Source organism: Rhinoderma darwinii, chromosome 3, assembly GCF_050947455.1.
Source record: "Rhinoderma darwinii isolate aRhiDar2 chromosome 3, aRhiDar2.hap1, whole genome shotgun sequence".
In the NCBI taxonomy this organism is placed as follows: domain Eukaryota; kingdom Metazoa; phylum Chordata; class Amphibia; order Anura; family Rhinodermatidae; genus Rhinoderma; species Rhinoderma darwinii.
Window position 1 is genome coordinate 112778141 of NC_134689.1, and position 26631 is coordinate 112804771.

Sequence of the window (26631 nt, forward strand, 5' to 3'; positions counted from 1 at the left end):
AAGTCCAAGTGGGTGTGTTTAAAAGTCTGCAGCAGCATCGGCGTTAGCAGGTAAGTCGATGTAGCTACTTACCTGCAAACGCTGATGCTGCTGTAGAATCAACTGTAGCCTCTGGTGCCGGTGTCCTCGCTCGTCTGACACGATGCAGGACCCGTGAGTGACGTCACAGCGTGATCTGGCAGAAGCTGGGCGTTCTGAAGAGAAGTGGATGATACTTCTCATCAGAACGCCCAGCTAGTAAAAGTATTAAAAACGCCCCGATGTACGCACATAATACACGCCCACTTGGACTTTTACTTTTAAACACACCCACTTGGACTTTTGCAAGCCTCATTTGCATAAATACAAAAATGGTCATAACTTGGCCAAAAATGCTCGTTTTTTAAAAATAAAAACGTTACTGTAATCTACATTGCAGCGCCGATCTGCTGCAATAGCAGATAGGGGTTGCAAAATCTGGTGACAGAGCCTCTTTAAATACGGGTCCTTGGTCACACGTATTGGACCCGTATTGCACCAGTATTTACGGGCAAGTTTTCGCTGCAAAATTACACTGCAGTAATCGGCAGCCCTTCTCTCTATCAGTGCAGGATAGAGACAAGGGACAGCCCTTGCCGCAGAAAAAGTAAAAGCGATTCATACTTACCCGGCCGTTGTCTTGGTGACCCGTCCCTCTCTTGACATCCAGTCCGACTTCCCTGGATGACGCGGCAGTCCATGTGACCGCTGCAGCCTGTGATTGGCTGCAGCGGTCACATGGGCTGAAACGTCATCCCAGGAGGCCGGACTGGAGGAAGAAGCAGGGAGCTCTGGGTAAGTATGAACGTCTTCTTCTTTTTTTTTTTTTTTTTTTTTTTTTTTTTTTTTTACAGGTTGATCTATATTGTGATCGGAAGTCACTGTCCAGGGTGCTGAAACAGTTACTGCCGATCGTTTAACTCTTTCAGCACCCTGGACAGTGGCTATTTACTGACGTCGCCTAGCAACGCTCCCGCAATTACGGGTGCACACACGTAGTCACCCGTAATTACGGGAGCCCCATAGACTTCAATGGGCCTGCCCGTGCCGTAACTACGGCCTCAAATAGGACATGTTCTATCTTTTTCAACGGCACGGGCACCTTCCCGTAAGCATACGGGGAGGTGCCGTGGCCAAGAGAAGTCCATGGGCCCGTAAAAACGTGCCATAATTATGGCCCGAAATTACGGGCGTTTTTACGTTTGTGTGCATGGGGCTTAAGAGAAGTTGTAAAATGTGCTAGGTTTATTCCACGTTCCTTTCTCTTGGTGTAAAATATTGGTGTAAACTACTCCAGCCATGAGGCGGCTTAAGGAATAGAAAAGCGTTTAAAATGTATAGCAAAATGTGGCAAATTTATTATCAATTATAATTATTAGTAAATCTTCCCCATTGTCTCTTTAATTTTATGGTTTTGCTTTATTAGGCTATTTGACATTCAAACCATTTAGCATATAACTTAATTTGTTCCTATAATTGTCTTTTTTTTTTTTGTATGAGACTAAGGGCTTATTCACACGACCGTAGTATACATCCGTGTTACGGCCGTTAAAACAACGGCCATCACACAGACGCATGTATTTCAATGGGGCCGTTTACATGGTTGTTGTTTGAACAGACCATGTGACGGGTCCGTGGAAATATAGGACGTGTCCTATTTTCGTCTGTTTTCACGGATCCCTCAATAGACTGAAGTCTGAGGGATCCGTGAAAACGGGTGCAAACTCGGACGTGTGAATCTAGCCTTAGATGCAATTATACAACATCTTTTGTATATACAGCACTTCAGAAGGCAATATTGGCTCAAAAAAAAACAAAAAACATTTCACCTTTTTGTCAGTCACATGAAGCTTTACATTTCCCCCGAAAAGTGTTTCTTGCCTGCATCATTTAAAATTTGCTATTGACTTTTATGGGGGTTTTGCCTTCCTCTGGATCAACATTGCAGAATAATAGGCTAAATGTCGTTTTATTTTATTTTTTTTGGCCTTACAAACTATATTATTATGAATGCTGTCATTCCGCAGATTCCCCACTGTCCCTCTATTCAGCTGAAGCACGACTTGTCCCTGACTACTACTGGCATGAGCCGCTTCACAGTTGTAGTATTTGCTATTCTGTCTGCACACTGCAGTGACTGACAGGCGGTGGTTAACTACAACTTGGGCTTTAGCTGCGGCCGAGTAGAGGACAGTGGGGGAATTCTAGAATGGCGGCATTCAGGTAAGTAATGTTTTTTGGAAGATGTAGAGCTCCATTGAACTGATCTAATGCTGAATTTTCATTTTTTGCCTGGAGTTTCACTTTCCTATCTTTTAATGAATTTGTTGTACACACTCCTTGACAACAAATCTGTCCTTGTATGGTAGCTAGTTTTTTTAAGGCCAGGTTCATACATGACATATAATGTAAAAAAAAATTGTAACACACCTTACTAGATATTCTCTTAGTGTGTTGTAGGTTTTTTTGGGAGGGAGCATGCTCTAATTTAAGCATTTTGCACCCAAAGACCTTAATGGCAACAAAAATGCATAAAGCAAAAGACAAAAACTTGTCACTGTAGTGTATGCTGTTACTTTGTTTTTGCAATATGTTTTTGTTGGGGGGGGGGGGGGGGGGGTGGGCACGTTATAAAAGAAAAAAAATGCAGTGTGAATTATGCCTAACCCAATATTGACCGTTGTTTCTTCCCTTAGATGATGTGTTTCTTCCAAAAGATTTAGACGGCATGGAAATGGATGAAATCGACAGAGAAGTAGAATATTTTAAAAGGTGAGGATGAATATGTATGTTAATTTGACAGACAGCTTTAAGTAATAATTTTTTTTAACTTTTTTGTTACTTGGGATTATTATTTATTTATTCATTTTTATTAAACTATTTTTTTTTATTTAATTTTTTAGTCCCACTAGAGGACTTCACTATGCGATCATTTGATCGCTTTTATAATACACTGCAATACTATTGCAGTGTATTTTTGCCTGTCAGGGCATGGCCTAGCAGACATTCCACTGAAGACGGACCTGGGGCCCTTTTGTTAGGCCCTTGCTGCCATAAAAACCGTCGGCACACCCGCGATCGCATCGCAGGGTGCCAATGGGGTGAGAGGGGGAATCCCCTTCCTCAAAACTACTTGGATGCGGGACTTGTTATTAACCGCAGCATCTAAGGGGTTAAGCAGACGGGATCGATGCTGATTTTGATCCCGCCCCGAAGAGGGCACTTCCTCCCGTTGGCACTTCTTTATTCTGATGCAGCGTAAAAAGGCTACTGCATCAGAATAAAGCCCGTTAGTGACCACCGTAAAACACCTATGGGTGGTCACTAACGGGTTAAGTGTGGATTCTTGTTTATCCTACATTATACAGGAAACCGGACTTTTGGCAGTACACCCAGAATTAACATACAGTGCATCGGAGTTCCTAGTCACATTGTCAGGAACAAGGTCTATCAAAGTGCTCTTTACAGTTGCTCTCCGCTATGAAATCCAACTATTCTAACTGATAGGTGGTAGGACAACTCATACGGGGTATTCAACATTAACCCCTTAATGACCGGCCTATTTTAAACCTTAATGACCAAGGTATTTTTTACTTTTTTCCATCGTCTTATTCCAAGAGCTATAAATTTTTTATTTTTGCGTCGACATAGCTGTATAAGGTCTTGTTTTTTGCGGGAAAAGTTGTATTTTTTAATAGCCCCATTTTGAGGTACATATTATTTATTGATTAACTTTTGTTAACTTTTTTTTGGGGGGTGAATAGAAAAAAAACAGGAATTTTGCCACTCATTTTCGCGTCCTAAATCTACGCCGTTTACCGTGTGGTATAAATAACACTAACTTTATTCAGCGGGTTGTTTTTACGATTGCAACGATACCAAATTTGTATAGATTTTGTATGTTTTACTACTTTTTTGAATTTTTTTTACTAGTCCCACTAGGGGACTTTAATATGCGATCATCCGATCGCTATTATAATACATTGCAATACTTCTGTATTGCAGTGTATTACTGCCTGTCCGTTTAAAACGGACAGGCATCTGCTAGGACATGCCTCCGGCATGACCTAGCAGGCATTCGCTACAGGCAGACCTGGGGGCCTTTATTAGGCCCCCGGATGCCATTGGAGACAGACACTCGGCGATTTTATCGCCGGGTGCCAGTGGGAGAGAGAGGGAGCTCCCTCCCTCTCTCCAAAACCAATCGGATGCGGCGCATCGATACTTATATCAATCTCACACGTTCGAGCAGGGACGCCCCCAGCCCTCAGCTACCTCTGGCAGCTGAGAGCAGGGAGATTTGACAGCTCCCTGCTCTGTTTTACTTTATTCTTATGCAGCGCAGTAAAAAGGCTTATGCATCAGAAAAAGCCCATTAGTGGCCGCCATGAAAAGGCCATGGTTGCGATCGCCGCATTTTAGGGGTTTCTAGCATATTCGCAGACCCCGATCTGAAGTCGCGGGGGTTTGTCGATAGTTGGCATGGCAAACGGAAGCCAAACAATGGCCTCCGTGTCTGCCATGGACGGAAGCCCATCAGGACCAACCTCCGGCTGGTCCTGATAGGCTTCCTGTCAGAGTGACAGGAAGTCACTGTGTCATTCCCAAGGTGTGAATCGGGAACCGGGAGGTCAGCTGACACTCCAGTGTTGCCGATCAGCGGCTCATCGCTGCTGATTTTGGCAATTAACATCTTAAATGTTGCGATAGCCGCATTTAGGGGGTTTGTAGCACATCGTCAAGCCCATGCAATTGTGGGGGTTGCTGATGCTTGTGATCAGAAAAGAACAGATACATACAAATCAATATAAATTATTTTATAGAAACTTTATTTTATTGTGCAAACGCTTCAAAACATAAAAAAAAAGATACACATATGGTATCTCCGTAATCGTACCGACCCGCAGAATAAAGTAAAATGTAATTTATTGTGTATGGTGAATGCCGTAAGAAATAATTGAAACCGCCAAAATCGCTGTTTTTTGGTCTCCTTAGCTCTAAAAAAAAATGTAATAAAAACTGATCAAGAAGTTGTATGTACCATAAAATAGTACCAATAAAAGCTACAGCTCATCCCGCCAAAATTAAGCCCTCACACCGCTCAATTGACCAAAAAATTATTTATGCCTCTCAGAATGTGATGATACAAAACTATTTTTTTTTTTTTTAACATAGTCTTTTCTTTGTAAAAGTAGTAAAATATAAAAAAAAAAACTATATAAATTTGGTATCACCGTAATCTTATTGAGACGCAAAATAAAAATAAAGTTGTAGTTTTTACCGCACGGTGAAAGACGTAAAAACAATGGAGGAATCAGTTTTTTCCAATTTCAACCCGCAAATTTTAATTTTTCAGTTTCCCAGTACATTATATGGTACTTTAAATGGTGTCAAGAGAAACTACAACTCTTCCCGCAAACAATAAGCCCTCACACCGCTCCATTGATGGAAAAAATAAATAGTTATGGCTCTTGGAAGGCAGGGAGTGAAAAACAAAAATGAAAAAGCAAGAAAGGATCGATCAGTCCTGAAAGGGTTAATTCATTTATAATAAAAAACATTTATGACCACATGTGGGGTATTGCTGTACTCGGGAGAAATTGCTTTTCAAATGTTGGGCGGTTTTTTTCTCTTTTACCCCTTGTAAAAATTAAAAAATTCAACATTTCAACCCCTTCCCGCTCCTGGACGTACTATTAGGTCATGGTAGCTGTGTCGTTCACGCTCCATGACCTAATAGTACGTCACGGGAGTAACGGCCATTTCGGCCGTCTTCCCGACACATACAGGAGCTATGACAGCTGCTGTCTCGTACAGCAGCTGTCATAGCTCCTACAGCGGGGACCGATCGCTGTGTCCCCGCTGATTAACCCCTTAAAAGCCACGTTCAATAGCGTTCACGGCTTTTTAGGGGTTAAGCTATCATCGCCGGCCTTCTACACGATAGCGGCCGGCGATGGTGACTGGCAACCGGACACCTAACAATGGCGTCGCAATGCACTACGCATGTAGTGCAGTGTATTAGAATAGCGACCAGGGCCTCCTGCCGTCAAGTACACTAGTGGGATAGAGTAAAAGGTAAAAAAAAGTTGTGTAAAAATAAGAAAATAAAAGTTTTAAAAAGAAAAATCCCCCTTTTTCCCTTATCAGTCCTTTATTATTAATAAAAATTATATAAACAAACAAAAAAACTATGCATAATTGGTATCGCCGCGTCCGTAACGGCCTGAACTACAAAAAAATTATTTTGTTATTTAACCCGCACGGTGAACGTCGTAAAAGAAAATCATAATAAACCGTACCACAATCACAATTGTTTGGTCACTTCACCTTGGAATAGAAAGAGATCAAAGTCGCATGTACCTAAAAATGGTAATGATTGAAACTACAGTTCGTTACGCAAAAATAAAGTCCTCGCACGGCTTTCTTGATGGAAAAATAAAAAAGTTCTGGCTCTTAGAATAAGGTAACACAAAAAGTAAATCATTTTTTACAAAAAGTATTTTATTGTGCAAACGCCATAAGACATAAAAAAACTAAGCATCTGGTATCGCCGTAATCGTATCGCCCCGCAGAATAAGGTGAATATGTCATTTATAGCGCACGGTGAACGCTATAAAAAAAAAAATAGAACAAAAAAACAATAGTAGAATTGCTGTTTTTTTAGTCACCACGCCTGTTAAAAATAGAATAAAAACTGATCAAAAAGTCGCATGCACCCCATGAAAACTATAATGAATTCCTCAAAGGGTCTAGTTTCCAAAATGGGGTCACTTTTGTTGGGTTTCCACTGTTTTGGCACCACAAGACCTCTTCAAACCGGACATGGTGCCTAATAAAAAGGAGTGATTAACACTGTACACCGAACGTTGTGCTGATATTGCTAGATATACGTTCACTTGTATTGCAAATTAGATATCACTGCCTTAATGAACGATTAAAATTGAATTTTATTATAGACATTGAAAACTAAAAATCGGCTAAATAGCCCACAAAACTATAATGCGTAAGCAGGGGGACCAGTAGGGGAACGCAGACTGATACTGTATTCCTCAGCAAACACCTCCACCTGCATATAGAGTATTTGTCCCTTTAATTTATGATATAGAACCTGGTCAACCCTGCCACTAAAATTGTGTCCCAACGCGTTTCATCACCCCCAGTTCGTGGGGTGCGTCATCAGGGGTCATAAACTTTCTAAATGCTGTTGTGCATACTTTTAGGGGTCTAGTTTCTAAAATGGGGTGTTTCATAGGGGTTTCTAATATATAGTCCCCTCAAAGCAACTTCTGAACTGGAACCCAAAAAAATAAATAAATTAGGCAATACTTTTGCTTCTTATATTATACTGATAATGAGCCGTACACACCCCGAGATGACCCCAGTTTTGACCGTTTGTATAAACGGAGACCCCTATTAGACCGTTTCAGTGCCCGGTTTTCCCAAGCATACACCCCCGAGAATTGTATTTCTATTGATGAGTCCTTGGTACATTTTAAAGGGAGGCTTCAATTCCGCCAGTACCTGCCGAGCAAGAGGGCAAGGTATGACGTGAAGATGTATAAGCTGTGCGAGAGTGCATCAGGGTATACCTACAAATTTAGGATGTATGAAGGGAAGGACACCAGTATTCAGCCCCCAGAATGCCCCCCCCCCCCTTTACTGAGAGTTAATGCAAAAATTGTGTGGGATTTGGTGCACCCACTGCTGGACCAGGGTTACCACCCCTACCTGGATAATTTTTGTACCAGCGTCCCACTCTTCAAGTGCCTCGCTTCCAGAAGTCCTGCAGCATGCGGCACCGCTAGAAGAAACCTGAGAGGCCTCCCTAAGACTCTGCTTGGGCAAACAAGAAGGGGTGAGAGCAGGGCACAATCTAGCAGCAACATATTGTGTGTCAAGTACAAGGACAAGAGAGATGTCCTTGTATTGACAACAATACATGGCCACACCAGTACCCATGTACCTGTACGAGGTACCAGTACAGAGACCCCCAAACCAGACTGCATCCTGGACTACAGTAGGTACATGGGAGGGGTGGACTTGTCAGATCAAGCCCTGAAGCCCTACAGCGCCATGCGGTGTGGTATAAGAACGCTGCCATGCACATCAAACAGATGGCATTGTACAATGCATACGTGCTACGTCGATGACTGGAACTTTCCTGGAATTTCAAGAGGTGGTTATCAAGAAACTAATTTTTAGGTACCAGGAAGGGGGGGGCACCCAGTACTTCTGGAATCGATGCCACGCATCATACCAGGGCAACACTTTCTAGGAGAAGTTCCCCAAACTGGCAAGAAGGGAAAAAGTCAAGAGGTGCAAAGTCTGCTATAAGAGGGGGATAAGGAAGGACACAATATATGTAATGACGGGGTAGGGAGACAGACAGGTGAGCCCTTATCTACCCGCCACTCAGTCCCTGCCTACTTGCAACGACTCGTCCTAGGCGATGGCGTACAACTGGGCGACTGTCCCTACGCTCAATAAGTGCACGACAGACCAGGGTACACAGAAGTTAGGGAAATGGGGCAGTTGCCCACGGCAGCACCGTGAGCAAAGAGTAGTAAACGAGCCGAGTCAAACCAGGAGTGTACGAGGTACCAAACGCAGAGCAGGAGAGTAGTGAACGAGCCGAGTCAAACCAGGAGTGTACGAGGTACCAAACGCAGAGCATGAGAATTGTCAGTAAAGCCAGGGTCAAAATGAAGCAGAGGACAAAATGTTCAAGCAGCAGAGCCAGGAAACAGAATCCCAGGCAAAGGAGGAGCAGGAAATGCAGGTATAAATAGACAGAGGGCGGGAACTAGCTCCGTCTGGCCAGGCAGTGATAGGTTCTCCCACTCCTAAGCCTCCCAGCCTGACTGGTAGAAGATCGTGTCACTCTCTCAGACTTAGGAGCAGGTGCAGACTGATTACCCATGGGCGTCGACACAGAAGCTGTCTGGCAGATCCTTTACAATATATGAATGTGACACGTGTCCTGAAAAACTAACGCTCTGTATGAAAGAGTGTTTTAAAATGTATCATACATCCCTTGATTTTTAATCTACCCCAGTTTTACTTACCCTGATGCACTCCGCACAGCTTATCCCCCCTCGTCTTTCCTTTCTGAGCCCTGCTGCGTGCCCAGGCAGCTGATAACCGCCACATATAGGGTATTGCCATACCTGTGAGAACCCACATTACAGTTTATGGGGTGTATGTCTCCGGTCAAAATGCACACTACACCTCTAGATGAATGCCTTAAGGGTGTAGTTTTTAAAACGTGGTCACTTCTTGGGGGTTTAAAATGTACTGGTACCTCAGGGGCTTCTGCATACATGACTTCGCAGCAGAAAATCCCCAGTAGGCCAAATGGTGGTCCTTTCCTTCTGAGCCCTCCCATGGGCCAAAACGGCAGTTTAGCACCACAAATGGGGTATTGCTGCACTCAGGACAAATTGGGCAACAAAATGGTGTATTTTATTTCTTGTGAAAATAAGAAATTTTGAGCTAAAACTACATATTATTTGAAAAGATTTATTTTGTTTTAATTCCCAGCCCAATTAAAATAAGTTCTGTGAAGAAACTATGGGGTCTAAATGGTCACATTACCCATAAATGAATTGGGGTGTAGTTTCCAAAATGGGGTCACTTCTGGTGGGTTTCTATTGCTTTGATACGTCTGGGGCTCTGCAAATGCGACATGGCACCCGAAAACCAATCCAGCAAAATCTGGACTCCAAGGAACAAATAGCGCTCCTTTCCGTCTGAAACCTACCATGGGCCCAAACGGCAGTTTAGCACCACAAATTGGGTATTGCTGCACTCAGGACAAATTTGGCAACAAAATGCTGTATTTTATTTCTTGTGAAAATAAGAAATTTTGAGCTAAAACTACATATTATTGGAAAAAATTTCATTTTTTTAATTTCACAGCCCAATTCAAATACATGCCGTGTAAAAACTGGGGGGTCAAAATGGTAACAACATCCATAAATTAATTCCTTGAGGGGTGTAGTTTCCGAAATGGGGTCACTTTTGGGGGATTCCTACTGTTTTGGCACCTCAACACCTCTTCAAACCTGGCATGCTGCCTAAAATATATTCTAATAAAAAAAGAGGCCTCAAAATGCACTAGGTGCTTCTTTGCTTCTGGGGCTTGTGTTTTAGTCCACAAGCACACTAGAGCCACATGTGGGACATTTCTAAAAACTTCAGAATCTGGACAATACATATTTAGTAGTGTTTTTCGGAGAAAACCTTCTGTGTTACAGAAAAAAATTGAATACTAATACTAATAAAATTAGCAAATTTCACCTCTACTTTGCTTTAATGCCTGTGAAATGCCTAAAGGGTTAAATAAACTTTCTAAATGCTGTTTTGAATACTTTGAGGGGTCTAGTTTTTAAAATGGGGTGTTTTATGGGGGTTTCTAATACATAGGCCCCTCAAAGCCACTTCAGAACTGAAGAGGTACCTTAAAGGCATGGTGTTGCCCGAAAAACATGTTTTTTTTTTAAAATTTAAACATTTAGTGTGTGGGTGATTAAACATTGTTCAAATTTTTTTTATTTTTTTCGCGACTCAGGAAATATTATAAATTTTTTATAATACTACCCATTTTTGGTCACTAGATGGAGCTAGTTCCCAAAATTGCAGCATTGCAACATTGGGTTAAAAGCTCTCGCTCTAGTGAGCTCTCAGCATCCCCCCCTCCTTTATCCTGGCTAGTGCCGGGATAAACGAGGGGTTTGAAAGGTTTAACCTCCTACACTGTGTGTCGCCATTTTTTGAGGTAACCCACAGTGTAGTAGGTTTACATACAGTAGTAAACACACACAAACACTAACATACATTGAAATCTCTTACCTGCTCCTGCCGCCGCGGCTCCCTCCGGCCCGTCCGCTCCCTTTGCTGCCGCTGTTCCATGTGCACAAGTCCGGAAGCCGCGACCGGAAGTAGTAATATTACTGTCCGGCCGCGACTTCCGGTCCACAGGAAAATGGCGCCGGACGGCGCCAATTTCGAATAGGACTGTGTGGGAGCGGCGCATGCGCAGTTCCCACACAGACGCCGTACACGGACGTGAATGGGACGGGAGCCGTTCACAGTCCCTATGGGACTGTGGCTGCCGTACTCCATGTCTGTGTGTGTCGTTAATCGACACACACAGAAATGGAACAAAAAATGGCAGCCCCCATAGGGAAGAAAAAGTGTAAAAATAAGAAACAGTAAAACACAAACACACAAATGAATATAAACGTTTTTATTAAAGCACTAACATCTTTAACATATAAAAAAATTATTTGTGATGACACTATTCCTTTAAAAAAAAGGCTTTTGAAATTTTCTTAAAAATATGAGAAATTGCTGTTTATGTTCTAAGCCTTGTAACGTCCAAGAAAAATAAGAGTGTTCAAAAAACGATGCCAATCTAAAGTTGACATATGGGAAATGTGAACTAGTAACTATTTTGGGTGGTAAAACCATCTGTTTTACAAGCAGATGCATTTAAATTCTGAAAAATGCTATTTTTTTTAATAAATTTTCTCTAAATTTTGCAATTTTTCACCAATAAATACTGAATATATCATCCAAATTTTACCACTAACATAAAGCCCAATGTGTCACGAGAAAACAGTCTCAGAATCGCTTGGATAGGTTTAAGCATTCCGACGTTATTTCACTTTATGTGGTAATATGTCAGATTTCAAAAGTGGGCTCTGAGCCTTAAGGCCAAAACAAGGCTGCGTCCTTAAGGGGTTAATGGACAAAAGTGTTGATATTCATTTTCACGGCCTAATTCCACTAAATTCTACAAAAAACCTGTGGGGTCAAAATGCTAACTATACCCCTAGGAAAATGCCTTGAGGGGTGTAGTTTCCAAAATAGGGTCACTTTTGGGGTGTTTCCACTGTTTTGGTGCCTCCAGGGCGTTGCAAATCCAACATGGCACTGAAAACCAATCCAGCAAAATCTGCACTCCAAAATGCGCTCCTTCCCTTCTGAGCCCTGCTGTGGGTCCAAACATCAGTTTATGACCACATATGGGGTATTGCCGTAATGGGGAGAAATTGCTTTACAAATGTTGGGGTGTTTTTTCTCCTTTATTCCTTGTAAAAATGAAAAAATTGTGTTTTTGCAGAAAAAAAGGTGATTTTCATCTTCATAGACTAATTCCACTAAATTCTGCAAAAAAAACTGTGGGGTCAAAATGCTAACGATACCCCTAGAAAAACGCCTTTAGTGGTATAGTTTCCAAATAGGGGTTACTTTTTAGGGGATTCGACTGTTTAGGCACCGCAAGACCTCTTCAAACCTGACATGGTGCCTAAAATATATTCCTAAAAAAAGGAGGTCCAAAACTCCACTAGGTTCTCCTTTGCTTCTTAGGCCGGTGCTTCAGTCCATTAGGACACTAGGGCCACATGTTGGATATTTCTAAAAACTGCAGAATCTGGGCAATAAATATTGTTGCGTTTCTTTGGTAAAACCTTCTGTGTTACAGAAAAAAATGTATTACAAATTAATTTCAGCAAAAAAAATTTACATTTGTATATTTCTCCTCTACTTTGCCTTAATTCCTGTGAAACGCCTAAAGGGTTAAAATACTTTCTGAATGCGGTTTTGAATACTTTGAGGGGTGCAGTTTTCAAAATAGGGTGATTTATGGGGAGTTTCTAATATATAAGGCCCTCAAAGCCACTTCAGAATTGAACTGATCCCTGGAAAAATAGCCTTTTGAAACTTTCTTGAAAATATGAGAAATTGCTGCTAAAGTTCTACGCCTTGTAACTTCCTAGAAAAATAAAAGGACGTGAAAAAAACGATGCAAACATAAAGTAGACATATGGGAAATGTTAACTAGTAACTATTTTGTGTGGTATTACTATCTGTTTTACAAGTAGATACATTTAAACTTTGAAAAATGCACATTTTTTCACAAATAAATGCTTAATTTATCGACAATTTTTTCATTAACCTAAAGTACAATATGTCACGAGAAAACAATCTCCGAATCGCTTGGATAGGTAAAAGCATTCCGGAGTTATTACCACATAAACGACACATGTCAGATTTAAAAAAATCTTCTGTGTCCACAAGGCCAAAACAGACTGTGTCCTGAAGGGGTTAATTAACCTTTTCATATACAAAATATATCTACACCGCATTCCAAATTATTATGCAAATTTTATTTTTCGCTGATTTTCCTAAATAGTCGATGCAAATGACAGTCAGTATAACCTTCAAGCCATCAACCGTTGGAGTATGATGCTAATTTTGTTGAACAAATCTAATGATAAGAGATTTTTTTTTTTAGAAGTAAAAAAACTCAAAATGCAAATTATGCACAACTGAGATCAAAACATTTTAAAAGTTGTAAAGAGAACTAAAATGGTAATTTGTTGAATTTGCAGCATCAGGAGGTCATATTTACAGAAATCAAAAGCTCTTTCAATAAAAAAGAACTTACCAGGCCAAGTTACATGTTAACATAGGACCCCTTCTTTGATATCGCCTTCACAATTCTTGCATTCATTGAATTTGTGAGTATTTGGACAGTTTCTGCTTGAATATCTTTGCATGATGTCAGAATAGCCTCCCAGAGCTTCTGTTTTGATGTGAACTGCCTCCTACCCTCATAGATATTTTGCTTGAGGATGCTCCAAAGGTTCCCAATAGGATTGAGGTCAGGGGAACATGGGGGCCACACCATGAGTTTCTCTCCTTTTTATGCCCATAGCAGCCAACGACACAGAGGTATTCTTTGCAGCATGAGATGGTGCATTGTCATGCATGAAGATAATTTTGCTATGGAAGGCACGGTTCTTCTTTGTGTACCACGGAAGAAAGTGGTCAGTCATAAACTCTACGTACTTTGCAGAGGTAATTTTCACTCCGTCAGGGACCCTAAAGGGGCATACCAGCTCTCTCCTCATGATTCCAGCCCAAAACATGACTCCGCCACCTCCTTGCTGGCGTCGCAGCCTTGTTGGCCATTCACCAACCATCCACTACTCAATCCATCTGGACCATCCAGGGTTGCACGGCACTCATCAGTAAACAACACTGTTTGAAAATTAGTCTTCATGTATTTCTGAGCCCACTGCAACCGTTTCTGTTTGTGAGCATTGTTTAGGGGTGGCCGAATAATAGCTTTATGCACACTTGCAAACCTCTGGAGGATCCTACACCTTGAGGTTCACGGGACTCCAGAGGCACCAGCGGCTTCAAATACCTGTTTGCTGCTTTGCAATGGCATTTTAGCAGCTGCAATCCTAATCCTATTAATTTGTCTGGCAGAAACCTTCCTCATTATGCCTTTATCTGAACGAACCCGTCTGTGCTCTGAATCAGCCACAAATCTTTTCACAGTACGATGATCACGCTTAAGTTTTGATGAAATACCCAATGTTTTCATACCTTGTCCAAGGTATTGCACTATTTCACGCTTTTCGGCAGCAGAGAGATCCTTTTTCTTTCCCATATTGCTTGAAACCTGTGGCCTGTTAATAATGTGGAACGTCCTTCTTAAGTAATTTTGCTGTGATTGGGCACACCTGGCAAACTAATTATCACAGGTGTCTGAGATTGATTACAATGATCCAAAGAGCCCTAAGACACAATACCATCCATGAGTTTAATTGAAAAACTAATAATTAAATGTTTATGACACTTAAATCCAATGTGCATAATAATTTGGAACACGGTGTATATTATGAGATTCTCGCATTACAAAACCCCTAACGTCACTGTCCAAATATGGACAGTGATGTCAAGGGCTTTTTCCAAGACAAAAGTCTGCAGCCAGAGCGATTGCAATGCTCTTGCCGGGGACTTCATTGGAGAGAGCCGGCAGACAGGAATGTCGAGGGGCTGCTCGCGTTGAAGCAGCGCTGCACAAATTAAAGCTTGTTCCACACTGTCAACTGTACAGTGCATCGGGAGTTGCAACGTATACAGCCGCATGGCTGACGTGAAGGGGTGAACGGTTTTATCTAGGATTAAAGAAAAGGTTTACATGTTGGTCCTGAAACAGCTACACTCTTGTCCATGGGCTGTGTCTGGTTAAATCAACCTCCTTTTATTTTGAGACTTAGAGGCTCTGTCACCACATTATAAGTGCACTATATTGTACATGATATGATCGGTGCTGTAATGCAGATTACAGCAGTGTTTTTTTATTTAGAAAAACGATCATTTTTGATGGAGTTATGACCTATTTTAGCTTTATGCTAATGAGTTTCTTAATGCCAAACTGGGCGTGTTTTTTACTTTTTGACCAAGTGAGCGTTGTGGAGAGAAGTGTATGACGCTGACCAATCAGCGTCATACACTTCTCTCCATTCATTTACTCTGCACATAGTGATCCTGCGTTGTTCACTATGCACAGTCACATACACCCACATTAACGTTACTGAAGTGTCCTGACAGTGAATAGACATCACTTCCAACCAGGACGGGATGTCTATTCACAATCCCGACACTTCGGTAACACTTGTGTGGGACTTACAGCACAGCAAGCGTAATCTCGCGAGATCACGCTGTAAATGACAGCTTACAGCGAGATCACGCTTGCTGTGCTGTAAGTCCCACACAAACGTTGGCGAAGTGTCGAGATTGTGATTAGACATCGCGTCCTGGTTGGAAGCGATGTCTATTCACTCTCAAGACACTTCAGTAATGTTAATGTGGGTGTAAGTGACACTCTGTACATGAATGGAGAGAAGTGTATGACGCTGGTTGGTCAGCGTCATACACTTCTCTCCACAACGCCCACTTGGTCAAAAGTAAAAACATGCCCAGTTGGGCATTGAGAAAGTTATTAGCATGAAGCTAAAATCGCTCACAACTTGGTGAAAATAGATAGTTTTTCTAAATAAAAAAACACTGCCGTTACCTACATTATAGCGCTGATCTCATTATGTAAGAGATAGGCCACTTATAATGTGGTGACAGAGCCTCTTTAACGCTTATTTATTGCTTTCACTGTATGTCAAAGCTTCCAATCAGATTCTCTTTAGAGCGTACCTATCTTGTTTTTTTATTAATCTGCTGTTTGCGCAACAATTTTGGATGTGTGGACCCCAGGAAGTGACAACAAAGTAGGGCCAGACCGTTTTAAGATGACATTGACAGGAAAGGAAAAAATAAAGACTCAAAAGATACAGGTTACATACAACGTATCTGCAGTTCACAGTTGAGTGATGGGGTTTAAAATGTACGCATTCTTTAAAAAATATAATAATCAAGGGGATCTGTCACCTCCTGACAATCTGTTTCAGTAGATACTTTTATCACTTATGTAACAGCAATTTTAGAACACTTTTCTCATAACTCAGTGTTGACATTTCTATGTTACGCCTCTTCGAAATGTATAAATAAATAGACATGTGGGTTTTACTATTCCTATTGTCAATATGGGGCTCCCCTACATACTCTTAACCCCTTCCCGACATTTGCCGTATAGGTACGTCATGGAAAGCATTGACTTCCCGCATGTTGCCGTACCTATACGCCAAATGCAGAAGGGGTTACCGTATCAAAAATAAAAGTTTTAAAGTAAAGATGGCTGCTGTTCATAACAGCAGGCCATCTGTACACGATGCCCAGGGGGGTGTCGCCTCCCCCCCGCATCGGCGATCGCCGCCATTGGCCGGTCAATTCAGACTGGCCAATTGCGGCTTTTGCCAATCACTGTGCCACAGGGCACAGTGATATGGTGGTGATTGGTGCTGTCTAGGACAGCACCAATGACTACCATGTTCCATATAAAAAATGGCGGTGATGCCAGCCTCCAGATCGCTATGGTTGGTCGGTCAGCACCGACCGACCAATCGCAGCCATGGCGGGTGTTTGAAACACCCTATACCAGCCCTGCCCACCTCATTCCGGTTAGGAACGGTGAGCAGAGCTGGTGTGACCGTCTGTGAAGCCAACTTACCGAATCTGAGGCCTTCTGTGCTGCGATCCTGCTGTGACGTCTTCATCCGACTGCTTCCTGCAGAAGAGTGAACGGTCATCATCTGTGCTGCTGCTGTTTTTTTTAGCAGCAGCACTTGTTTTTTTCCTAAACTACTTATCCCTGTACCCTCCCCTCCCCCTCTTTCCCTTTTTACGTCCTGCGTCCGCCGAGTGCGGATCAGTGACCGCCATCACTGACTTCTAATTTTTGGCACAGGACTTTCTTTTTTTTTTTTGTATTTTTGCACCTCCCTGTGTGCGCCCTGCGGCCACTGAGTGCTGATCAGTGACCGCCATCACTGATTAGCATCTGTGGTAATTTTTATTTATTTTTTGGCCTTTTTTATTACTGCACCTTTTTTTTGCGTGCGCCCTGCGGCTACTGAGTGCTGAGTCTAATAATCAGCCTCAGTGGTAATTTGTTTACGCAGGTTTTTTTTTGGCCTTTTTTTCTTCATTTTATAAAACTGTAAAAAAAAAAAAGAGTAGCATTAGAGTAGCGGACGTTTACTGACGTCCGTTTTGTAAAAGAGATATATAGCAGAAGTTCTAGCTATATATATTTTTTTTTTATACAGTTTGAATAAATTTACTTATAGTTAGCGTCCATTTAGTGACGGACATTTAGTTCGTTCACTAAATTTTTGATAGCGTAGCGACCGTTTTTGTTTTTTTAAACTCATTTTATTGAAAATACACCGTGCACAAGGTATAATAAACATAACATTTGGGTGACATGCAAGAAACCCATTATTTCAATGTAACATAACCATACAAACAACAACATCGATCTCCGTTACACAATGAGAATAAGATGTGGTACATCCTTTTCCGGTATGATATTGAGTATACCCATTCCATTTATAGGAACAAAAGCAATACAAATATATACAACCCTGTTATAAATACTTGTACAATCCTGGACTGATCTCGTCCAACCCCCTATCGAACCTCCCCCCCCCCCCCCCCCCCCCCCGATGGGGCCCGCTACCCCGTCCCTGCTTACTCAATTAAACCCCTAGATTGTTTAGGGAGGACCTGAGGTCACCTACATTAAATGATGCAAGAGGCGATGAACACCAACTACCCCACACTTCCAGAAATTTATACGGACAACCCCTATGTTTGTATACCAGATTAGCGTAAGGTATTACTGAGTTGAGCAGTGATTTCCATTGTGGAACCGTTGGGTGCAGATCTCCCATCCAACGAAGTGCAATAGCCTTCCTGGCCATGAACAGGGTCTCCCGTAAAAATATACCTTCATAGTGTGACCAGGAGTTTGGTTGGATCAGACCCAACAAACATAGCCCAGGCTCACAGGGGACTCGTTTACCTGTTACTGATGAGAGAAAGTCTGTGACCTCTCTCCAGAATTTAGCTATTACCGGGCAGTGCCACACCATATGGTCAAAGTCTGCCCGATCATGCTGGCATCTTTTACAACTAGCCGAGGAAGATCTGCCCATATGCAATAGTCTGGTAGGAGTTATATAACATCTATGGATGATATATAGCTGCGTCATTTTATTATTAGCCGCTGGTGAAACCGCAAGGTGTGAAGACATTGCATCAAGCCAATCCCCCTCAGTCAGGTTCGGAATCAGCCCCTTCCATCTGAGTTCCACCGCACATCCCACATGTGCTAACCTTTGAGACAGCAGGAACGTGTAAACTACTGATATCAGGCCCCGCGGGCCTTGTGTTCGAAGCACCCCTATAAGGGGTAGGGAAGAAATCAAAGTCTGAGCGTGTCTGAATTGGGCTCTGAGAGCATGATGCAGCTGTACACATCTAAATGTATCCCTCTCTGGCACCTGGAATGTATCTTGTATTTCCCTTGCTGATAACGCGCGTCCATCTCCAGTACTCAAATGCTTCAATTGTGTCACCTCTAAACCCTCCCAGAATGCATGATCCTGAAATCCCAAAAAGTGAGGTAATCCATGGTTGGACCACAGCGGCAACTCCGCTACCGTATCTTTAAATTTCAGCAGTGACTTTGCGTGAGCCCACACCTGCTTCGCCAGTTTAATCAACGGTAACGTATGCTTAGGGCTAAAATCATGTGGTTCTAGAACGGGCCATAAGTTAGATACTCTGAGAAAATGTGCTAAATGATGTTCAGCATTGGGCAATGGATCATCCAACATCCATAGCCTAATATATCTAAGTTGACCTGCCAAGTAGTATAAAAACACATCCGGTAGGGCCGCTCCCCCCCCCCCCCCCCCCTGTTTGGGCCTCTGCAGAGTGTCTATTCTGAGCTTATGTCTATTCTTTCCCCAGATAAATGGAGTAAATAAAGAGTTGACCAAATTAAAGAACTTTTTAGGAACCATTGTGTCCGCGTGCTCCAAAACATATAGCAATTTAGGTAGCACTACCATTTTAATTAGGTTAATTCTACCCGCCACTGATAAGGGGAGAGACCTCCAGATTGCAAATTTATCTTTCAAATATGAAAGTAGAGGGTACACATTAATATCGTATGAGTGTGAACTATCCCTAGATATCCAAACTCCCAGGTACTTAAAACTATGCACCACTTGTAGACCCTGAAAATGTGAACCCCACCCACAATTGTTAGAATGGAGAGGCATGAAATAGGACTTACTCCAGTTAACATGCAGGCCCGAAAAACTGCTAAACACCTCCAACAATCTCATAGCCCTGGGTAATGAGGCATTCGGGTTGGCCAGGAACAGCAGCATATCGTCAGCGTACAGTCCTATGCGGTCTTCCCGTGATCCGATACGAATTCCCTGAAGGGCCCTATCTTTTCGAATCCCTATAGCCAGGGGCTCTATGGCAAGTGCGAACAATAATGGGGACAATGGGCACCCCTGTCTCGTACCCCTATGAAGCAAAAAGGAGGGGGACAAAATCCCATTAACCACTACCGAGGCTCTTTATATATGATCTTAATCCATTTGATAAAGTTAGTTCCAAATTTCCTGAGGACCTCACATAGGTATGTCCACTCTACAGAGTCAAAAGCCTTGGCAGCATCCAAGGATGCCAGCGCCCAATCCTGCTGCTCCCACCACCCCATCTGCGTAACCACCTGAGCTCTACGAATACTATCAGAAGTGGATTTCCCTGGTATAAAACCGGTCTGATCAGAGTGTATGACATCATTGATGACCCGCGCTAGTCTATTGGCCATTAATTTAGTCAGTATCTTATAGTCTATGTTAAGCAGTGATATGGGACGGTAAGACCCACAATCCTCTGGGTTCTTGCCTGGTTTCAGAATAACTACTATGGTAGCTTATTTCATAGAATCCGCCAGGTCCCCCGCCAATAAGCACGCCTCAAATAGAGAAAGAAGTTGACCTGACATAACCTCAATGTATTGAACATATACTTCCAGAGGAATCCCATCTGGGCCCGAGGCCTTACCCTTAGTCATATCCAATATACACTCAGAAATCTCCTCTACTGTGAAGGGGGACTCTAGTAACTCACAACTCTCCTCCGTCAACTGTGGAAACTGCATGTCATCCAAATATTTCTCCAATTCTTCCATTGAGTGCCCAGCCCTAGACGTATATAAGTCCCTATAGAAGTCTGCAAATTGAGCCACTATCTCCTGGGAGGTATGGACCAAAACATTCTGAGCGTTTCGAATGTTCAACACTGGAGGAGACAAGGTATTCTGTCTCACCACATGAGCCAAGAGTTTGCCGGATTGGTTACCCAATTCAAAAAAGGATTGGCCAGTGAAGAAGATTCTACGTTCCGCCTTCTCCTGCAGTACTAGAAGATAATCCCTCCCCACCGAGAGCCAAGCCTCCCTGTTTTGTGGGGAGGGGTCACCCACAAACGCGGCCTCCAATTCTCCACATTTTCCCGCCAAATCCCTTTCCCTTTGGGCCGAGGAGCGCTTAACAAATGATATTGATGATTTCAGGCAGCCTCTCAAATACGCTTTCAGCGTATCCCATCGTAGTAACCCATTCTGCTCCTGCCTATGTGCTTCGAGAAAGACATCTAGCTGATCTGGGATCCTATCGTTCAGTTTGATTAATTGGAGCCAAAACGGGTGAATTTTAAGGGCCCCCCTCCTACCCCCCTCCGGTAATGACATTTGCAGAAGAATCGGACTGTGATCAGAAATTGCTCTGGGAAGATGTTCAATGCTTTCCATAGAGTTATATACAGAGGGCGTGCCAAAAATATAATCTATACGAGACAATGCATCAAATTGTGGTGTGTGACATGTGAATTCACGAAGTCCCATATGACTAACTCTCCATAGATCTACCCAGCCTATCTCCTCCATTAATGAGGCTAATGGGGAGACCCCTTGTCTTACTTCACCCTCTCCCCTCAACAGGAACCGATCAATAGACTGGTCCATTATAAGGTTCAGGTCTGCTAGGAGGATCACTCTGGCTTCTTGATATGCGGAAGCAAAGGAAACCGCCTCCCTAAGTAGTGCCAGAGACCCTGGCGGTGGGTTATATATCCCCATTACGACATAAGGTGTGGAGTTAATGTTGGCATGCACAAATACTTATCTCCCCTCAGGATCAATTCTGGTATGCATCACTTCCCACCTAAGAGTTCTATGTATTAATAGAGATACCCCTCTAGATGCAGAAGTTCTAACAGAGTGTCTACTCCACTGAATCCAGGGCTTACATAAAAACTGTACTGTGTCTGCTGTCAGATGCGTCTCCTGAAGACAGATTATATGTGGGTTCACATTCTTAAGCACAGAAAAAATCATATTCCGTTTCCTTGGAGTCCCCATGCCCCTCACATTCCAAGACAAGAACTTAAGTGACGCCATCCTTAGAACACTCTCTATGTACTGATAACAGCCCTTCCCTTTTCCCCCTCCCCCTCTCCCTAGGTAGTGCCAGTCCCTGATATGCTCTCAAAATGTAAGTTACTCGTTGTCTGACATAGTGTAAAACAGAGATCAAAAACATGAACCACATAAAAACCCAATTAGCCATCAGGAGCTCAACAGGAGCTCAATAGCTATATACTATATATGCAGGGGGTAGCTTCCACCGATAAGGAATATACACAGTGGAATCACAAATCAGGCTGCGTACTCCAACAAGTTCCCCCCTGTACTGTGCTTTACTGTGCCACAGAATAAGAGGAACAACCACCCGTTGGTCAGAATCCCCTATTAACCCTTCGGTAACCTACTACAATCACATATCGTAACAGGAATAATATATGATCTGGAACCATTCTGAACTTCGATCCCCCTTATAGGCATAATACAGGCAGATAAAGCAATATGATAGGAATGTCTCCCCCAGGTATAACCTCTCCCCCCATGCAAGATAGCAAAAGTCCGTTCAGGATACATATTCACCATGCCAGCGCTTAAGTCCCCAAGAAATCCTTCATCTTCTAGGCGACCTCATATTCCTCAGCAACCATTCATCCGCCTCCTCCGGGTTGGCAAAAAATACTGCTCGATCTCCATCGACGACTCTCAAGCGGGCCGGATAAGCCATAGAATACGGAATTTGTCGGTCTCGCAGCTTTCGTTTAATCATCACAAACGATGCACGTTGACGTTGTAATTCCGGAGAGAAATCGGGGAAAATAGACACCGTGACGTTGTCCACTTTAATGGCCCCCTTGCGTCTGGCTGCCTGCAGGACCAGATCCCGGTCCTTACAATTTAACAATCTCGCCAGGAATGGTCGAGGGTTCGCTCCAGGGGGTGGCGGCCTCGCCGGGACCCTGTGCGCTCTTTCCACTGCAAAAGCCTGCGAAAACACGGTATCTGGAAACATATCTTTCAGCCATTTCTCTGTAAACTCGTCCGGACGGGATCCTTCTGCTCGTTCTGGTAGGCCTATAATGCGAAGGTTGTTCCTCCTCAGCCTGTTCTCCAAATCATCCGCTTTCTGGCGCCATAAATCCACCTTGCCAGAGAGGTCTCGAAGAGTGCGGGGTATATTAGCTGTACGGTCCTCCAGGTCAGACAACCTGGTTTCAGCATGCTCGACTCGGTCCCTCAAGTTGTGCAAATCTTGCCTCAGGAGACCCACATCCACCTTAACCTCCTCTATTTTTGTCGTGACCGAGGTCTTGGTCTCTAATATCGCCGCCAGCAGCGTCTCCGATACTTGCTGCAATGTCAGGCCAGGCTGTGCTGTTACCTCAGCCGCAGGGCGTAACTCCGACTGCCCTCCAGGAACTTTTGCCGGCCCCTCTGCTCCATGCTGTGAGGACTCGCCGCGGGCGCCATCTTGGACCGCACCTCGGGCAAACTCCTTCAACTTCTCCGCAGCTCCTGCCGCTTTTGACGGACCCATTTTGCTCCTCGGGGGTCTCTTACCCTTCCTCCGCAAATTATAAGAAATGGTGGCAACAGTAATTCCTCCGCAGGATAAATAATAGGGGTCTCTGGTCAGAGCCGAAGTTCCGTGCGACCGCTCACATCAGTGCCTGGCCACGCCCCCCCCGTAGCGACAGTTTTAGTATAAATTTACATCTTATAGTCAGCGTCCGTTTAGTGACAGACATTCAGTTTTTTTTTAACTGAAGTTCATTCACTAAATTTTTGATAGCGTAGCGACAGTTAGTATAAATTATTTTTTTTTTTAAATCAATCCAATTTTATTTATACGAACACAGAAATGAAATAACACATTAACATTCACATTACAATTTTCCAACATCGTATACAATAGTTACAGCATATCAGGAAATCCCCAACTTTCCCCCCACTATATCTCCGGCCTTTGTTTCTAGTACCATTCCTGGTCAGAGCACATTTCTCTTATCAAGGTTCCCCACCACCCCTTCTTTGCTCCAGACTCTATCCCCTCCAGTTCCTCAGACGACTCTCGCCCTTAGTCTGCTCAGTTCAGGTGACAGCACCTCAGGACAGGCCAACCATCTGCTCCATTGTTTCTCAAATTTTTTTTCCGTGCCCCTTTTAGAAAATATCTTATGCTCCATCAGGATATTATAATTCAACATTCCTACAATTTCCCTCATCCCTGGTGGCTCCGCGTCCAGCCAGTGTTTAGCAATGCATTTCCTCGTTTGATATAATATCTTGGCAATTGCCAGGCTTGCCATTCTGTCACTCTCCAATTCTCCCACCGCTCCCAACAACATAACTTTAGGGTCTGCCGCCAATTCCCGACCATACACCTGCTTTATCAGGTCCAATATTTCCCCCCATAGGGTCCTCAGGGCCTCACATGACCAAAACATATGTAATATGTCCGCCTTCTCCTCCGTGCACCTAGGACATTTAGCAGCCGCTCTAATACCCATCTGTTTTAATACCCACGGGGTGCGGTACACTCTATGTATCAGGAAGAGTTGTGATCTCCTCTGCGCCAGACTGAGCGATAAGTGACATGTGGACGCTAATATCTCTTCCCACTCCTCCTCGGTCAATGGACCGACATCCTGTTCCCATTTCGAATTTTACCAGCACCATTGGGTTTCCCAAGTGTTTGGACAGTAAGCTCCTGTACGCCATTGAGATCAGGTCTTTGGTCGTGTCAGCCCGTCCCACATACTCTAGGACCCCAAGAGCACAGACCGTCAGGTCCACCACATGCGCCTGTAGGGCATGACGGATCTGCAAATATTGGTAAAACATATTGTGCTCCAGTGGAAATAGGTCTTTCAACTGCTGAAATGATCTCAGCCCGTTATCATCATACAGGTGTTGTAATCGCCTAACCCCTGCCGATTCCCATTTTTGCATGCCCTCTAATTGGTATAATTCCCACAAGACCGGATTATGCCATAGGGGAGTATATTTGGTACACATTCCCACTCCCAGGATCTGTTTGCATTGCCACCATATTTTATGTATTAGGAGTAACGTTTGTTTAGCACTCGCCAATCTCTTAAAGGTATGCGCTTCCAGACCCTCTAGTGGGTTGAGTCCTCCCCCCCCCCCCCCCCAAATATGACGACAAGCGTGCACTGGAGCCCCAGGTCTCTGTGTCCTCCCACCCCTTAAACTGTTGGCTCTGGGCAGCCAGGTAATATATCCAGGCATTTGGCAGCGCGACCCCCCCCCCCCCCTTCGTCTTTAGGCAATTGCAATTTCTCCAATTTAATCCTTGGAACCCCTTTTTTCCAGACCAGATCCCGAAAGAGATTGTGCAATCGTCTGAACCAGTGTTTAGGTATCCATACTGGGGAGTTATGAAGAATATATAAAACTTGAGGCATAAGGATCATCTTGATTAGATTAGTCCTCCCCAGAGCAGAGAGCGGGAGCCTGTTCCAGGCATCCACCTTATGTTTCACCTTGAGCAGCAGTGGTAAAACATTCAAAGACATATAGTCTTGGACCCTAGCCGTCGCCTTAACCCCTAGGTACGTAAATTCAGACACTATCGGAATCCGGGGTCCCACTCCAGTATCTACAATATTAACCGTGTCAAGTGGCATCAGAGCAGACTTGGTCCAGTTAATATTTAATCCCGAGAACTCCCCAAACCTTGTGATCGTATCCATTACTACCTTCAGAGTATTCTCAGTGTCAGTCATATATATTAAAATATCATCTACATATAGTGAAATTTTTTCCTCCATTTCCCCATATTGCAAGCCTCTTATACGCTCCTCCTGTCTTATGAGGCACGCCAGTGGCTCTACCGCCAAGGCGAATAGCAATGGTGACAGTGGGCACCCCTGGCGCGTACCCCGGGCCAGTGAAAATCTCTCGGACATTGCACCATTCACCCGTATGCGGGCTGTAGGGGCCACATACAACAATTGTACCCACTTCACGAAGTTGGGGCCGAATCCCATCTTTTATATTACCCGCCATAGGTACCCCCATTCTACGTAGTCGAACGCTTTTGCGGCGTCTAACGTTAGCACCGCCCTTCCTCCTTGATCATCCGGTGTCGCCTGAAGATTTAAAAACAGCCGCCTGAGGTTGACAGCCGTCGATTTGGAGGGCATGAACCCCGATTGGTCTTCATGCACAACATGCTGTACCACCCTGTTCAGCCGCAGCGCCAATATCTTTGCCAAAATCTTGACATCCGATGTCAACAAGGATATTGGTCTGTAGGACTCCGGTAATTGACTGTCTTTCCCCTCTTTTGGGAGAACCACTATCGTAGCCTCATATAGGGAGTCTGGTAGTTTACCTCTGTCAAAGCTATTCTGCAAAGTACTCAAGTATTCTGGCGCTAGTTCCGTCCCATATTCCTTATAGATTTCCCCCGGTAACCCATCTGGACCCGGGGCTTTCTCATTTGCCATATCCCTTATCGCCTGTTCCAACTCCTCCAGTGAAATAGGTGCCTCCAAGCTTTCACATTCCTCCCGGCCCAAGGTAGGCAAATTAATGTTTCCCAAGTACTCGTCCAATTGCTGTGTGTCGTAATGCACTTTGGATGTATATAGGTCAGTATAAAACCGCTGAAATATTTGCAAGATTTGCCCCGTGTCTGTCTCCACCCTCCCCCTAAGGCCATGAATGAAATTATTACTCCCATGCGGCTTTGCCATCCTAGCGAGTAGTCTCCCCGCCGTTTCCCCTTCTTCATAATAATTCTGTTTAAGGAATAATCGTTTATTATCCGCCATTGTTAGTTGGTGATTTTTTTAACAACGTCTGTGCCTCCACCCAATGTCTAAGTGTCTCCTCGGAGCCCTCTTCTACATGTCTCCCTTCTGTTTCTGTCA

General features: G+C 43.6%; 1 protein-coding gene and 1 long non-coding RNA gene across 5 annotated transcripts in view; one reads left to right on the forward strand and one right to left on the reverse strand.

The window, feature by feature from the left end:
- Positions 1 to 26631, forward strand: part of FAM193B (family with sequence similarity 193 member B) — a 62234-nt gene that overhangs the window by 26633 nt on the left and 8970 nt on the right. The window contains exon 9 of the mRNA XM_075856578.1: positions 2715 to 2790. Within this exon, the coding sequence (XP_075712693.1) occupies positions 2715 to 2790 (76 nt within the window). The remainder of the gene's footprint in view (positions 1 to 2714; positions 2791 to 26631) is intronic.
- Positions 1 to 26631, reverse strand: part of LOC142749047 (uncharacterized) — a 91933-nt gene that overhangs the window by 18443 nt on the left and 46859 nt on the right. The window lies entirely within an intron of this gene.